This window comes from Melospiza melodia, chromosome 5 (genome assembly GCF_035770615.1).
Source record: "Melospiza melodia melodia isolate bMelMel2 chromosome 5, bMelMel2.pri, whole genome shotgun sequence".
Lineage (NCBI taxonomy): Eukaryota > Metazoa > Chordata > Aves > Passeriformes > Passerellidae > Melospiza > Melospiza melodia.
In genome coordinates, this window is record NC_086198.1 from 79,029,030 (window position 1) to 79,045,621 (window position 16,592).

At 38.6% G+C, this 16,592-nt stretch overlaps 1 protein-coding gene across 7 annotated transcripts in view; it reads right to left on the bottom strand.

Moving 5' to 3' along the window:
• Nucleotides 1-3,356: 3,356 nt before the first annotated feature.
• KIAA0232 (KIAA0232 ortholog) overlaps nt 3,357-16,592 on the bottom strand; it is a 64,001-nt gene continuing 50,765 nt past the window's right edge. For 3 of the 7 annotated variants that reach the window (XM_063157577.1, XM_063157576.1, XM_063157582.1), the window contains 3 exons: nt 9,048-9,129; nt 6,978-7,075; nt 3,357-5,998 (listed from right to left, as the gene is read on the bottom strand). In XM_063157577.1, the coding sequence (XP_063013647.1) occupies nt 5,819-5,998; nt 6,978-7,075; nt 9,048-9,129 (360 nt within the window). In that variant the 3' untranslated portion in view covers nt 3,357-5,818. Of the gene's footprint in view, nt 7,076-9,047; nt 9,130-16,592 lie in introns of all 7 variants that reach the window. The other 4 variants (XM_063157578.1, XM_063157575.1, XM_063157581.1 and 1 more) reach the window with 4 other exon arrangements.

A 16,592-nucleotide genomic window follows, 5' to 3' on the forward strand; every position in this document is an offset into this window, starting at 1 on the left:
AAAAATTCAATACCTTGGAAGCAAATGGTGATGCTTTTGAGGAATAAATATTATGCTCTTTACTTCAGATTAATCAATTGAACAAATTAATTTTGTTCACACAAAACTATTTTTGCCTGTATTTGATAGCACAGCCACCATCTGCATGGGTATTCCTACTAGAGGTGGACTCTCTGTACACCAGGCCATTGTAATAGGTTTGGGGTGAATCAGGAACAGCTGGAGAACATGCTATTTCATTATCCCAAAAGGCTGCCTCTTCCTATAGAAACTTAGACCTGATAAAGGATGAGGAAGCTTGATCCATAGCTACCATCACTTCTGTTACCACTGGGTAAGAACAGACTGAGATGGTTTCCCTCCATGAGACAGCAAGAAAGTGAAGAGCAGGAAAGACAGGGGAAAGTGTGTGAGACTCCCCAGCATGTTTGAACTGATATTACTGAAACACGATGCGTGACAGGATTGTTTCTATCGCTGTCTACAAGCTGTTTGGGAAAGACAACATGAGTAATAAGGTGTGAAGGAGTAAAACTATATCAACTAAAAACATTACTCCTTGCATAATATCTCAGAATTGCAGAATCCTGAGTGCCCATAAATAATCACTCACTAAGCCTCCATGGTACCTCTGTTACAGATCTTCACTCATCATCAAATCATGCCAGAGAAGGAAACATAGTTGTTATTATGCACAGCTGCATAATGCAAAGCTGGAGTTCTATTACATTTATTCTATAAAGCAAGCACTATTTAAATTACATTTCCAAAAGATAACACATCTATTCTGGAGCAGTTACCAACATGGCAACATCTACTGGAACTCACTACAAAGAAAAAATGAAGTATTGGACTAAAAATCAATTGTTGTCTAGACCTAGTAGGGATGAAGGAAACCAAGTAACATTCACTTTTGGCAGGTAACAGATTATTATGCCTCCATGGAACTGCAGTGATTCAAGGAATTTAATTTTTTTGCACTGAATACAATAACAGGAAAAATGGTGGAAAAATATTTAAAACCCATGAATGACAACTTAGACTTCCTGAAGAAGACTTTGTTGTCAAATAGATGAAGGTTCCAGAGGCAAATGATTGAGGGCTAGAACTCCATTGCAAAGTGAAGACCCTTAGAAGCTAAATAGCAATGAAAAAATTAGAAGTTATGAAATGTAAGAAAAAAAGTAAAAAGGCAAAATCCTACAAAAAGGGTATTGGAAACATAAAGGATGTTCTTAATATTTATTATTGCACAAATAAAGTAATGGAAAAAATGAAAAATTCAACACTAGTTTCTGTCCTGTATCTGTAAGGGATCAGGCAGGCCCATCATAGCAGGTAGAGATTAATGAGGCAAATTATTCTTCGGACAGTAGGCCTAAACAACACACAAGTTGTATTTTTTTTCAAACATAAATTGGGGATGAATGAAGGAAAAACTACACAAGTTTGTGGGTCATTACATAATTTCTGACACATTTGTCTAATATGTTCCTAAAAATCTCTAGCAGTGGAAGTGGCATCCCTTTTTTTAGGCAGTGCTTATGTATTTGCTTTCAGTACTGCTACTGTACTGTACTTTCTTTGCTTGAGCATTTCCATGGCTACCAACAGGAAAGCAGAGATGAATCTGAAAATGTACTCATCTATACTTTTTAACAGTATTTTTACTGCTTAAAAGTAAAAATGGTTTTAGAAGAAATTCAAGAGTTTGAATGTTCTGAGTTTTATGAGACAAGGAGAGTTGCTGCTTCTCCCGTGTCTCTGTTTGCTTGCAGTGAGTAAAATAAGGCCTGTGCAGAAGTGATTGCAGTTAACCCTTCATCAGCAAATCCCAAAATCTTTATGTGACAAGCAGTTGTAGCACTTTAAATAGCTGTTACTGCTGTTAACAGAGGGACAGAGACTTTGTACTGCTTTTGCAACCCCTGGTTCTTGGATTAGCTGCAAATGCAGTAATGGCAGACACTGTTCTTGCAGAACCATTTGCCCTACAAGAAGGCTGTCAGGCAGAAGGCAATGCCCATGGCAGCCTCTCAGCTCAGCCTCTGTCCTCACTGTTTACAGGTGAAGTTGTTATACACATATGGAGTAGGGCAGGGACACCAGTGTTGTCACTCAGTGACTTTCTCAGCAGCATACTGGCCCACTGTCAGCTCTGGCAGCTGTGTTTTCTTGTTCATCCCATTATCACCCCATTGGAGCAGAGGTAGGCCATAACATTTATTAAGCATTTGCATGTAATACTACATTTTGAGAGGAACTTGAACAATGGAACAGAAGTCTTACAGTAGGAAGCTAAAATGTTTCAGTAAAGACTCCTTTGTCCCAAACCTCTGGAGTCTTTTTGCTATTAGTTTCACAGGTAATAAAAGAAAATTATGTGAGATGAAAGGCAATGACTAATTCATTGGGGATAATACTTAACTATGCTGGTCCTGGCAGGGAAAGAATGAGTTACTGTGAAGGAATCCTGGCTTTCCAGAAGGTTCACTGCCTTCCTTTGTATTTTCACATCAGACACTCCCATGAAGGCACAGTGTGACAGGCATTTACAGCCAGCCTGTCCTACCATTAATGGACGCACTTGCTCTAGGACTATACAGTGGCAGTTTTTGCATGACAGAAGCATTGTTTACACTGGAAACTAATTCTTTACTATATGTGTATTTAATATTAATTCAGATACAGGAATTGAAAAACCTGACTGATGAAATGTAGTTCTTTTATCAAGTATCTTCTATAAATGCAATGAAAATATACCACTTCTGCTGTATTTAAGAAATAATTGAAAATAACATATGCCTTTTAAAGTTTCAACTACCAATACAAAAGTATTCACTCAAGGACCTTACAGAGGCACTTCCATTATTTCCCAGTGTGTGTTTCCATGTTGTTTTCACTGAACTTCTAATTCAGCAGAATTCATTCTGCATAGAATCCCAGGTTACTTTTCCTGCAGACTTACAGCACCAAAATGCACAAGGCTCCACCAAGTAGAATGTGAGCTGTTGGGGATTTTTTTCCTTTCTCTGAAAGGAGGTGCAGCCATGGAATTAGTGAGATACCGGTTACTTGATGGCTGAACACAAGTTAAAAGCAGAAATAGAAATCTGCTGGGTTATATCCCGTATTACATACAAGTTCTGTAACTATTATGTGAGAGAGGGTCTAGGTTTGCTTGGGTTTGACTTTTTTTAAAAGTCTCATGTTTTCTAAACATGAATTACAGCAATGAAAAGGACTCCCAAATTAAGTATGTCATGCCATTTGTTCAGAATATTTAATGCTTAACTGCATGTTGTATTTATATTATACACCTTAGCTGAAGAAAATGAAGACACACACACACACCATCCAATTGTCCTTTTATATTTTTATTCGGTGTTAAGTAACTCCACAAGAAAACAAAATCAGTTACTCTGGTGTACGTGAAATCAGAACAATACAACCACTTGAAGCAAAAAGTAGAAACAAATTTCAGCCCAGGAATGGAAAACTGATACTTCAATGCTATGGATATGCAATGCGCTTCATCCCACAGTGCGGTTCAGCGTATGCCAACCTTTAATGCTCTTCTTGTTGTTATTGTTGTTGGTGTGTGTTTCTATCCATACAGAAAAACTAAAAACCACACTTCAACTCTCACTGAAAGCCTTAGAGCTTTAGCCATTAAACTATGAAAACGAGTAAAGACAATTTGTTATTGCCCAAGCTCAAGATAGGATTTTATTTTCCCCAAAGGTGCTGGAATCATTACATGCCACAGTGTAACTATGAGCAACACCTTTGTTACTTTTGAGCCCTTTCTTACCAAGGAAGAAGCTCTAGCCAGAATTAACTGAGCTGAAGTTTGTGTTTGAAATATGTCCACTTGGTCACTTCCTGTTCTCAAATGAATTCTATTCCATTCTTCACTGTAGTGATTTGAAGAATTTGTGTGTAAAGTTCTTTTTTCCTTTCATGTTACAGTTAACTAGTTTCAGTGCAGGTGCTAAACAACCTCTCAAGGAAGCTCCAGAAGAAAGTAAAATATATAAAATCTATTCAAAGTCTGCAAATAAATTAAGAAAAGAAACTGTAAAGTGTCAAAAGATTTGCTGTATGAATACAAACCCTAAAACATAGTCTAAGAGGAGGACCAAAAGAAAGTCCTTGGATAAGGGCAACCAAGCCAGTTTTAGTAAGGATCTCACCAAAAGCTTGCACGAAGACCGGCATGGTTTCCCAACCACGTATTTCAATTCTTACACTGTCAATTGAATAAAGGCAACAAAACCCAGTTACTCAGAAAGCATTTCTAGCGCAGAACATATTTCAAAGGCGGTTCAGCTCACATTTCAAACAGCTATGTTTCTTGTGAGGTTTATTGCCTGTCAAAAATAATGGTGAAGCTTTTCAAGTCAGTATTGGACTTTCTGCACTTCCTGGTGTTATAGACATGCTGCGATCGTGTAGACTAGTTAGTTGTTGTCATTTTTTTAAACTAGGAGTTGTTAAAAACTCAGAATGTTTAGTTTTGCAAATATTGCTCCTCCTGGCTTATACATTTTGCATAATGTGTTAAAAGCAGAAGGAGTTGATAGTCTTGTACAGATGCAACTTGACAATGTATTGACTTTCTAAGTTAACAAAAGAAAATTTAAAAGCAAGTCACATAAAGCAACAATCACTACTGCAATCACACATGTATGTAAGTCATCACCTTCCCTACCCCCACCCACCACACACATAACTTGCCCCACACATTCTCTCAGAAACACAAAATGAACTACGAGATTTACTAAATTACAGCCACAACAGCAGCTAACTGCAGCAGCCACAGGATTTCTTTCAAGTGAAGCACTGACCCTTTGCATTTAAAACATTGAACACTGAGCATTTTAGAGAGTTTCAGTCATTCAGGCTCAAGTTCAGTTACAGGATGCTTTTGCAGGTTACATGAATGCCTTCATCTGCAACAAGACAACATTCTCATTACTCATTAACAAAATTCACAACAATCCACACATCACCCCAGTGGTTTATTATTTTTGGTGTTACTTTTTGAACTTCTGCCCCACATTGGCAAATTGCTAAAAAGGACAAAAAAAAAAAAGAAAAAAAGGAAAAAAATAAAACCCACATTGCCTCCATACCTACAAAAAATCCTTGGCTTCTCCAGTTAGCAAAAATACAAACCATGGTATCCTCAGTGTTGGTTTGTGGGAGGGGGGAATCATAGGATAGAAAACACAGTTTCTGTAAGTCTCTAAAGCACAACCCTGTTGTTCCTACTTCAAAGTTATGAGATTTACTGAATGAAGACTGGACAAGTCATTCATGCTTTTCTCCTGCATTCAGAAAGGCACTGATAGATTACAGTGTTAAGTATTTATCTCCCAGTTCTTAAAGAACAAAGCCTAATGTGCAGAAAGCTGAAGTCTCTGAATAGCAGAAGTAGTTGTAGACACTGCGATGCTAAGAAGATTGTAATAGTGGTAGGGCTACAGTTACGAAAGAAAATAACTGCAATTAAGATGCAAATAAGCAGTGGTACTACTAAGACAAGCACATGCACATCCATTCTTGATTTGACAACACAATCTAGTCTAGTTCAAATAGCCAAGAATTTAACAGTATTTTTTGGGGAAAAAAATCTTCAACAGGACAGCTGTGTCCTCATCTATAAAATAAGCAAGAAGAGAAAGATAAATACACATCTGAATCCATTAACTGAAGAGGAAACTCAAGTTGTTGTTTTAGAGCTACAGACCCTCAAGAAAGATAGTTTTCCATCTCATGGTACTTTTCAATCATCTGCTCTACTCTGCAGTTTTTACAGTTGAGTTCGAGAAAAAAGCTCCTCCTCACATGGATCAGCCCATTCGCTTCCACCTTCTGAAGCTGTGTCTTCAGAGCTGGAGCTATCACTGGAGTAGATCTTCTTCCTGAAGCCATTTGGTTTTGCCTCAGCATTTATATCATCTGCACATCTTGCTTCATAAACAGAAGAAACCTAAGGATTTAAACTGACAGTGTTGATGGGGAACAATAAAGAACATGCTTGCTTTTCTCTGGGCTGGGAGGTTATATGGATTTTTAGTTGTCCAAGAGAGATGCCATGATTACAGGGCAAGTCCTCCTCATTCCTGACTTAGTCCACTATGTAGAAAGGACTGCAGAACAGCAGGGAAAAAAGGTGGTGCTTTTATTATTTTTTCCTATTCCTTAATTTTAGGATTTGCACAACACAGCAAGAGAATCAAAAGTGAACTCAGGATGTATATTTATCACAGTTCATGTTAGAAAAATTACTGTAAAAGTTATCTCCGAAACTTGATAGTAAGTATTAAATAGTAGGAAAACACAGCACAGATCTGACTAAACTTCAAGCAAATGTATTTTAAATATATTTTCATCTGAATGAGTAAAGCCATAGCAAGCATGTCACAATGTTAAACTAAGCACTATCATCACTCGGAAGTTTAAAGGTATATCAATAAACACATGTATACATGAAATTTTTTCCCTAGAGAAAAAACCAGAGTTTTTTTGCTTGCAGTGAGGACAGTATTCAGCATATAGTATCTTTATGTCTTTATTTGCTGGTCCTTTCTGCCCTCATAGTGCACTTCATCTCACTCTACACTTACTGAAATTAGAAGTTGAAGGTAAAGAAGACTCATGTTTAACACTCATGACAAGCAAATGGCAAGCATTCCCAAAGGAAACTGGCTTTGCTTATCTACTAGAAGCACAGCTGTTTGTACAAAGGGTTGTACTCCCCAAAGTACAACACCCTGAGGAACTTTTAGAAGGATGCTCAAGATGCAGAGGACGTTAAAAAACAAAGTAAGAGAAGAGAAGCTTTTGAAGGTTTTTGCAGGAATTTCATTTGAGGGTAGACTGAGAACTGTGATGAAAGGAAAGATGCAGTAGCCCACCCTTATAAAATAAGAAATAAACTTCCTCCCCCAAACCATTGACAAACTTACCATATTAAAATCTAAAAGATGTTCATCGTCATTGGATACTTCCTTTACATCTGCAAGTTCTCCTACACCATTCTCTCCCTTGGCATTTGTATAGCACTCTTATATTGTTTTTGTGGGGGTATTTCAGATGCAAAGGAAGAAAAAACAGAATTGAGGAACACTGTTATTTACATTTACCATAAATTTCAGCATCCAGAGATGTATTCTTGGAATTCACACTCTATGCCATGTAAACTCTGTGCTCGTGGGGGTTTTTATGGTCTGACACCCATAAAGAAATCACCATAATACCTCATGGAAACGTCATCAAATCCTACCTGAATAACTAATAGTAAAAGAAGAAGCTACTTAGTTAATGAAAACACCTAAAATATCAAAGAACAAGAATGACGTTTTTGATGATAAATGGTTCAGTCCATTTTTCAATTCTGATATTGCATTGTTTTCCACATCACTCCGATTTCTATACCCATACTGTGTAGACTGAAACAGTAGCCTGCTCCTCACTGAAACTCAAGAACCCCAATTGATGTGAATGGCTATGATTTCTACTTACCAGAGTAAACTTGTATATATAACATCAACATCTATCATGTAGATAGATACATATGGATCACATGCATCAACACCCACATATAAAAAGTACCCATACTGAAAACTGGATACAGAAAAAGCTTTGTGGAAGAGTAATGTCAGCTGTGAGGATCAAGTCCCGGTCTTGTTTAAAAACTGAGTCGCACAGAGCAAACCGTGGCTCTGCTGTCCCTGACAGACACGGTGCTGTCCCTGACAGACATGGCCCTGTCCCTGACACGGTGCTGTCCCTGACAGACATGGCCCTGTCCCTGACACGGTGTTGTCCCTGACAGACACGGCCCTGTCCCTGACACACACGGTGGTGTCCCTGACACGGCGCTGTCCCTGACACGGCGCTGGCCGCCAGGGGGCAGCCCCGGCGCCGCGGCTTGGCGGGGGACCCCGGTCCCCCTGTGGGAAGACTGACGGACTGACTGACGGCTTTGGCCAACGTGGCAGCTCTGAGCACCCATCTGCTCCTGCACTGGGCACACTTCTACACCTGGGAGTGAAGTAAAAGTTAAAATGTTCTTGGAAGTCACCCAAACTGTCCTAAACACCAAAGTAAGGCTGTTCTGGAACCAGCAACACAGTTTTAGTTAGTTGCGCTTAAAGGTGTGCTTCAAAAATAATAGCTGACTAATCTACTTTCAAACTACTAAGGAACCAGGTCTCAAATCAAAACTTTCTCACCCTGAGCCTGTACTAACAGAAAGCGCCAGAGATCCTGTCAATTCAGGATACTAATTCAGAATGGTCTTGTTTAGCTTCTTGCTTTGGAGACAGAAAAAGTGAATTGGTATGCGGGCAAAAAATGCTGCTGGGATTCTTGCCAGTCCACTGGAAACCTGGCCTTGAGTCAGTTGTCAGATGCTAGGCATTCCTGGGAGTGCTGGAAGCACACCTGCTATGGTCACGAGCAGCCTGCCTACTAAGACTGGACTTGCTCTCTGTGCAGGACAGAAAAATTCCCAGTCTGTCAGTGTGAAAGGAGTGGGCAAGTGGCAAATCCCTCTCCTTCCAAGCCTCAAAGAGATTCCACACATTCACTGAATAACTGGCACGTTATTTATGTACACCCATAAAAGGTAATCATCATGTTTTCGCATTCTTATAGACTTATCTACCTAAGAAGTATTTTTCAGGATGAAACATTAAAAAATGTAATGAAGTGTTTTCACAATCAGAGATTTCCAGTTTATGTAATTTCAGGCTTTGGAATTAAGTAAATATGTGTAAATGTTAGGATTATTTTAAAACCACTTTCTTTTAAAACCAATTTAGAATCATGCCAGAGATCTACTACAAGTGCAACTGAAGCATCCCAGTTCTCTCTCAGATGAGAGATTTTTTTGTGGAAGCTTACTGGTGTGGGTTTTTAAAATACAGACAGTAAATCCAATTCATCTGCAGCAATTCTAATCCGTAACAAGGAGCATTTAATTCTAATATGGGTGCAACAGCAAGTTAGTTCTAACAGGCAGAGGTGCTTACCTTCACATTGTGATGCAGGAAAAAGGGGAGAATAGAGCGCCTTTTCCCACCAGCATTGCTTTTCCTGGCTGCCACTCATTCTCTGCAGATTAGTATTCAATACAGGAAAGTGTTTAGACAAGAATCACACTTCATTTTGCCATAAATAATATACTTACATGTAGAGGAGGAAATTCTGGTATTACAATGAATTTTCCTAAGCCTTACAGGTCACACTGCTCAAGTTGTAACATTAATGGGAAATGATTGTCAAACTACAGTGGAACATTCATTCTCTGAACTCTTACAGCCAATATGAACTCCATGCTGGGGCTCAGACTTTGCCCATACAGAGTTACAGAAATACAGAAAACAATATTTTAATTCCAGCCATACACTTTAGAATCTAGAGAGCTACCCAAGAGATAGAAGTACAGTGAAATGTTAGCCAACATGACAAACAGTTCATTGTAACACAAGACAGAGAAGACAGAAGACAAAAAGTGGCAAAATTTCATGTTTAAAGTTTGGGAGGATGAATTGGCAGAACAATTAATCAATGGAAAAACACAAAATTAGAGAATTATGTGTAAACACGAGGAAAAAGAGGTTATGAGGATGATCAATGATTTGTCTTTATGGTAGAAGTAATCCGTTCACTAAGACTGTCAAAATTCTCTCCCTTTCCCCATATTTTAATGCTAGTTTAATTTTACCAGAGGCCTTTCCTTATGACATTGATGGACATGGCTAAAATAGCAAGGGCTTGCCACAACACACATGCCCCCAGTTTCAGTGCTGTCCCTCAGGTAACCCCATTAGCTTTCAAAAGATTATGCCACCTTGTAACATCCTCTATAGATATTAGAATGATTCAAAAAACAAACAACAGTGCAAATGCCTACAATAAACATGAAAAAACGAGCTTCAACACAGACTTTCTAGCCAGCTTCCTCCTCAGTAAACTTGAGAATGTTTAAATATGCAAGATTAATAAGCATCCTTTTGTTCCTCCTTAACCTGCTGTAGAACTACACACCCATAGAACTTAAACTGACCAACACTCACTCCTTAATAAAGAGAAGCCCCTCTCAAACCAAAGGAGTGACTCAAGAGTGCTGTATTTAGAGACACGTCCTAGATTCAACTTCTTTGAACTTATCCATGCTGGTTTCCTGTCATAAGACCCAGGAACAGACTTTTTGGAACTACCCTCCAAAAATTCAAACCCTTAATTCCAGAAAAAAAATTTCTTAGGAACTTAAACCATCGGTTGGTGTCCTTTTTTAACATTAAAAAAAAAAAAAAAAAAAGAAGCAGCTCAAGGGTATAAGCAGGACATAGTAAGAAATATGTGCATTTACAAATACATTCAATCATGGAAGCCTCACTCTGTGCTGATTATAGATAGAGGCATCTAAACTCCATAGGCACAATGTATTATTAACTTCAAAGTCTCTCCCCTGCTGCTGTCACACCTGCACATGGGATAAGCTGCATGAACCTCAGCAGGTACTGGCAAAGCCAGCATGAGTCTGGCAGGGCACAAGGAGCTGCAGCAGCTTTGCTTCCCAGGCTGAGGCACCAGCAGAGCTCAGCCCCTGCTCTGGGATGGCTCCATGGCTGAACCAGCACTGGCTGCTTCAGTCCCCCTGTGCTTCCATCACAGCCCTGACACCTGGAGAGCTGGGGCAGCTCCCAGAGAGCTCCCAGCTCATTGCTGAATTTCTGTTTGGGAGGGGATAGAGGACACTTTTAATGTCCATTTTATACATTTGCAGAAGAAAAGTTTTTTCCTACAGTTGCTGAAGTGTTTCCTAGAAATGCAGTCTCACACTGTGAAATTTTCTGTGAATTAAAGAGACGTTCCCAGTCAGGAAATACAAAATACCAACTCTCAAATAGCTTGAGTCTACCTTCCTTTGTTGGCAATCTTTCCTTTTGAAAACAGGATTTTCAATTTATGTCTCCTTCTCCTCCTCTTTCCCATGTACTCCTATATACTTCCAGTGTTTTATGAAAAGTTTTATTAAGTTTTCCAACTAACCATCTAAATAGCTATTATTTAGAATGGTGATAATAAATATTGTGACTGGAAGTCTCTCCTTTCTGAAACCATTCATATTCATGTTACTTTATTCTTAAGTTAAACTCATAGACAGCAAGGCAAAACCAGCTACAATGCTGTTGAGTCCCAGTTTTGCTGCAGGTCAGAGAGAAAACTGATGGGTTTCCTTTCTGGTTTTACAGCTAGGCATAGGGTAACTGAGGCTTCTCCCAGACTATGAGATACTAATTGGAAAACACCATCAGTAACTAGCTGTACTGCTTCACAACACTTGTTGACAAGGATCATGGCTGACAAGGGTAACAAAAGGCTTGAAGAATGCGAACAGAATAAACACTAAAGCCTCAGTATAGTCTGAATGAATATTATCAGAAGTGTTACAACTGACAGAAAAAATCATATTAATCTGTAAGCAAATATTTCTTTGAACCTGCTCTGCAAGCCCTTACTATCAGGAAGAATACAACACATGAATAATTCAGAAGCCAAAGCAGTAAGGAACCCATTGACTCCCATTCCAAAACATCAGGCCCTAATTTTAGTTCAACAGTCACCAAGTGAAGATACACTTGGCTCAAGAAGCCAGTCACAAATGAACAAAGGGAGCTGAGTCTAGACTTTATATTCTTAAAACCTATTTGGCAGTAAACTCATTTTGAATTTTACTGAAAATACATGTGGAAAGGACTCTATGACATAATCTAGCCTCTACTCTTGCACAAAGCTGGAATCAACTACAACGTACTATTCCTTCATTCAGTCTCATCAAGGCAGAATTTCCACTGCTTTCCTAAAAAATAACTGAGCCTTACAGTATGCTCCTTGTCTGGTTACAATTCTCATTCCTCAATTTCCCTCAGTGTGATTTAAGGTAATCACATCCAGTTCCTCTGTGTTTACTGGAGCCTACAAAGAACACAGCTTTTCCCTGATCTCCTCTAACTATGAACATGGCTTCTGCAAAACTGCTGCCTCTGCTCAGAGTCTCTCTTATCTGAGAAAAAACACCCCCAGTTCCTTCACTCTGTTTTCCTAAGTAGTGACCTTTGTGTTTTTTGTGTTTTCTCCTCAAGACATCCTTCCTCATACAAGGAGCCCAGTACTCCAGCACAGCAACTCTGCTCTTACAGAAGGGTATTCCTGTTCAGGGATCTCCATGTTGCTGTCTTTTGCAGTGTATCATTCCTGATATACACTAAACTATGATGTATTTGAAAATGCTTTTCTGTTTCACATCACCTCCTCAACTGTCACTCCTCCCATAGTGTTAGGAAAGAGGGTTATTATTTTCTGTAGAAATTTTAGTTGTCCCAGCAGTATTGCATTTTATGTTTCAGATGCTGTTCAGATTTAACAACTTTTTGATTCTAATCCTGTCTTCCAGTGTACCTGCAGACCTTCCCAGTTTGTTATTATCAGGGATTTTCATAAACATGCCACATACTCAAAAAAATAATCATCTCTGTTGTCCTCTAGTAAACCACTGACTGTTATTGTGAGAGTGCAATCTTTCTCCTAAACTAATACTTGGAAACTTCCTGCTACTCACTCATTTGGGCCATTTACAGTTTACAGTACAGTTTAGGCAATTTAAGAGGGTCATTGGTTCCATTTTCCTCTTTAAAAACAAGATTTGCTTCTTTATATATTTTCTATCTTCCATGTGTTTTCAAACAAGTAGGCTTTTCTCAAATTAGTTGCTGCTCTTCATGATACTCAGGTTAATACTGCAATGACTCACTGAAACAGTGTAATATCTGTATTTTCATAAAAAATGACAACAGATGCACTAATCAATACTTTGGATATTACATTTTCATAGCTTTCCAAGCTTGTTAGTTCTGTTTATAAAATATCTTTCTGTCATCTTTCTGTTTCTGATTTACTTCTAGAATTTCAGGTGTACCAAATCTTTTTTATTTGCTTTGTTTAAACCTTGAGGTTTTTCCTTCATGATTTTTAAACTGTTATTGTGAACTCTATCTTTTTGAAATTCTTCCATTCAATCCCTTCAATATCTCTGCAAAATAATGTTCTCATAATTAGAAAGTTAGAGCTTAAAAGTCTTTGTAGGTGTTTTCATCACCTGCCATGATCAGCACTTACCAAGGACTATCTGGCCCAGTCCTGTCTTAGGTAGCCCCCAGATTATTCCCTATTTACAGTCAGGCCTTTGCTTTGCATGTGGATGACTCTACATGCTCTTTCTCCACTCGATTTCCCTGATTTTAAGGCACACAGTAGACACCTCCAAATTTTGTCTCCCCCTTACCACTACCTGGATATATGAAAGCTTACCTTCTACCCTGCTGACCTCATAACCAATGTTTATAAATCATTCCTCTTCCCTTCCTCTCCTGACAGCCCTTTCTAAAGGCGTTATGCACTTCCACTGCATTACTCCACTCCAGCACAGACCCTCACCAAATCTCAAGGCCAATTCAGTCATGTGATACACAAACACCGTTTTTGACAGGAGAATTTCTTCATCCCCAAAACCAGTGTCTCAGGCAGGTTCAGACCCTAAAACCCCAGAGGTCCTTCTATTTATCTCAAGGACCAGACAAGATGAGCATTCTTTGAGCACACCTGCTGGACTGGAGCCATATAAAATGTGTTGACAGGAGATGCAGTGTTGGTATATTCACAGGCCATTACCTGGTGCAGACTGTGTACTTACCCATGACTCCACAGCTAAACAGTAGGAGCATTTACTCAGAAGAAAAAGGACTGTAATTTGTGGGGGGCAAGGGAGCTCTGTTTGTGGTGTTTTATGTAGTTGTGTGGGTGGCATGTGCTGGTGGTTTTTTCTAGAGGTTGTTTGGTTTACGCTTTTTTTAAAAATTGTTTTGTTGGTTTCATTTTGTTGTTGGTTTAATTTTAGTTTTTTTTTTAATCTTATGGCTAGATATATAAATATCATTCATGTTTGAAAAAATTCTGCAGGAGCTTTTTGCAAATTCCTGCTGCAAAATACACTGTAATTCTAAAACAAGTGCTCTAATATAGAAGGTAAGAGGGAGGAAACTGAACCAGATTCTCCTACAGTCTTGTTCATAAATAGGAGTTATTCAGAGATGTGTGCTTCCACAGCACATATGTAACTTAAGTTTAGGTGATGCAAACCAGAATGTGTTACTATTACACTGTGGTTTATATTAGTATTTTCACATTCATTATTTTTGCAAAAATACTGGTGGTATCTCAGAACACAACTCAAACTTTATATTAGATGACTGACTTAAACAACGACTTTCATTTCTGTCCAAAGTCAAGCACAGAAACACAGGAAGTTTCATTTTAAAAAAATCTTTACAAATATTGATCTATACTAATAAATCCACACCACAGTGCCTGTTTTTCCCCCATGCATGTATGTGTGGAGTGTCCATGAAAAAAGTTGCTCCTAGACTGTCCTAATTCTAGGTATTTTATATTGATTTAGCTTAATGGTCATGAAAATAAATAATATCACTCTTAAAAGAAAAAAGCTCACACACATCTTTTACAGACCTTTAAGCACAATAAGAAATTTAAATAAATACTCTTGAGCCCAAAAGCCAATTACCTTCAGACTCCAACTACAGGTGCTTAGAAAAGCCTAGAGTGTGCACACACCTTCTGGAGACATGGCAGACAGAGGGGGACAAGTTAACCCAGGCAGTCTGAGCTTAGGGGGTAATGAAGCTCCCCAAGCCCCCCAGGAAGAGCTGAATTGCAAACCAAACTGGAGTCTAGACTGCTGAGAGGGTTGCTGGCCCTTGGTACTTCTCAGTGGTTTATCACTTTGAAGCTATGAAAATGCCTACAAAATCATGTGACCTGAGCAAGGGAAGCAGTAAGTTTTCCTCTTGCAGTAAGGAACTCAAATAAAATGAAATACCAGGGCTTTCTGAGCACTGTTCACTACCAAAAGACCTTTTACAAGCCTCAGAGCTACCATAAGCTATGGCACCACTGTATATACCAGCCACTTACTAGTTACTTGAATGGATAAGTGGTTGAAGTGAAGATGAGAATAAGCAACCTCACAGAGAATTACACATCCAGAAAGAAGATCTGAAAAGAGCTGGAAGGAACTTCAGGCTCTTGCTGCCACAAATAACTGTAAAATCACTTGTTCATTCATTATGCCCTACTGCATGATGAAGTCACATTTCACTTACTCCTGGTAAAGGCAATTCCAGAATCTGTTCTGACTTACAGTCTAAGTTCATTAAGTTTTTTGATGACTCTTTCTGCAAGGCCTGCCACAAACACAGAAACCTCCCAAACTTCAGTAAAGATTTCTGAAGCCACTTCTCTGTTAACTTAACAGAGCTGCAGGAACCAAGATGTCTAGAAAGGTTCTGGAAAAGTCACAAACTTGATTCTCTTGTGCAAGCAGCAGATATCAGCTTACTGATGCTGGGAAAAGAAGCAATTAATTTAAAGAAGGATGAGAGAAGAAACAAATAAGAAAGAAGGAAAATAAGAAAGTCTGATTTTGTTAAACAAAAAGGTGAGCTTTAGTTTTAGCAAGAGAAAGGTTAGCTTGCCTATGTATGAGTTAATGTTTCAAACTTATAACTGAGAAATATGCAATTGCACAACACAAGCTGGGTGCAACTCTTCAGTTGAAAATGGAAAAACTTCCTCCAAATGTAAATACTACAATTGCTGAGTATGTGCAAGAGGAGGCTGAAGAGGAAAAGAAAATGTACAATGTAAAGAAAAGAAAATGTAAGATGTAACTTATAGCTATCCAGACAATATCTCTGGGCTGGCCACACATCTAATTCATTTTGATAGTTAAATGTTTCTACTCAAGAACAGAGGCAGCTCACAGCAAGAAAAACTCAGGGTACTTTTGGCTAGAAAGGATTTTTTATCTTGATTATTACTTAACTTATGGCTACTATTATCAGAAAGAAACCTCTGAGCTTAACCCACAGTTATGCTGAGGCTTTCTCATGGTACTGTGGTAGTGAGGGATATTTTGCATCCACGTTTTATTCCTTTTTGGCTCTATGCTGACAATTAAGCCTTTTTACAAGTCTTTCTTTGCTGAAGTTTACATCCAGTAGTTCAACTCCAAATTCTTCTACTTGGAGTATACTTCTATATTGAAAAGACTGACTTCAGAACTTTTTCTTCAGAATTTTAAAATATGTTTGAATCAAAATCAGTAATATTTCATTACTCAAAATTTATGCACATTTTAACATTTTATATGTAAATCAGATAACCTAAAAACCTAAGGTAAACAGATTTTTAAAGTCACAGGAGTGTACACATGCATATATTTTTAAAGGTATGCAAGATGACACCAAAATACCTGAAGATGGCTAATTTTTCACAGAATCACAGAACGACTGAGGTTCAAAAGGAACTCTGGAGGTCATCACATCCAACTCCCCCTGCTCAAGCTGGGCCCAGTAGAGCAGGCTGCCCAGGACCTGGTCCAGATGTCTTTTGAAATCTCCAAGGATGGAGACTCTACAGCCTTCCTGGGCAAC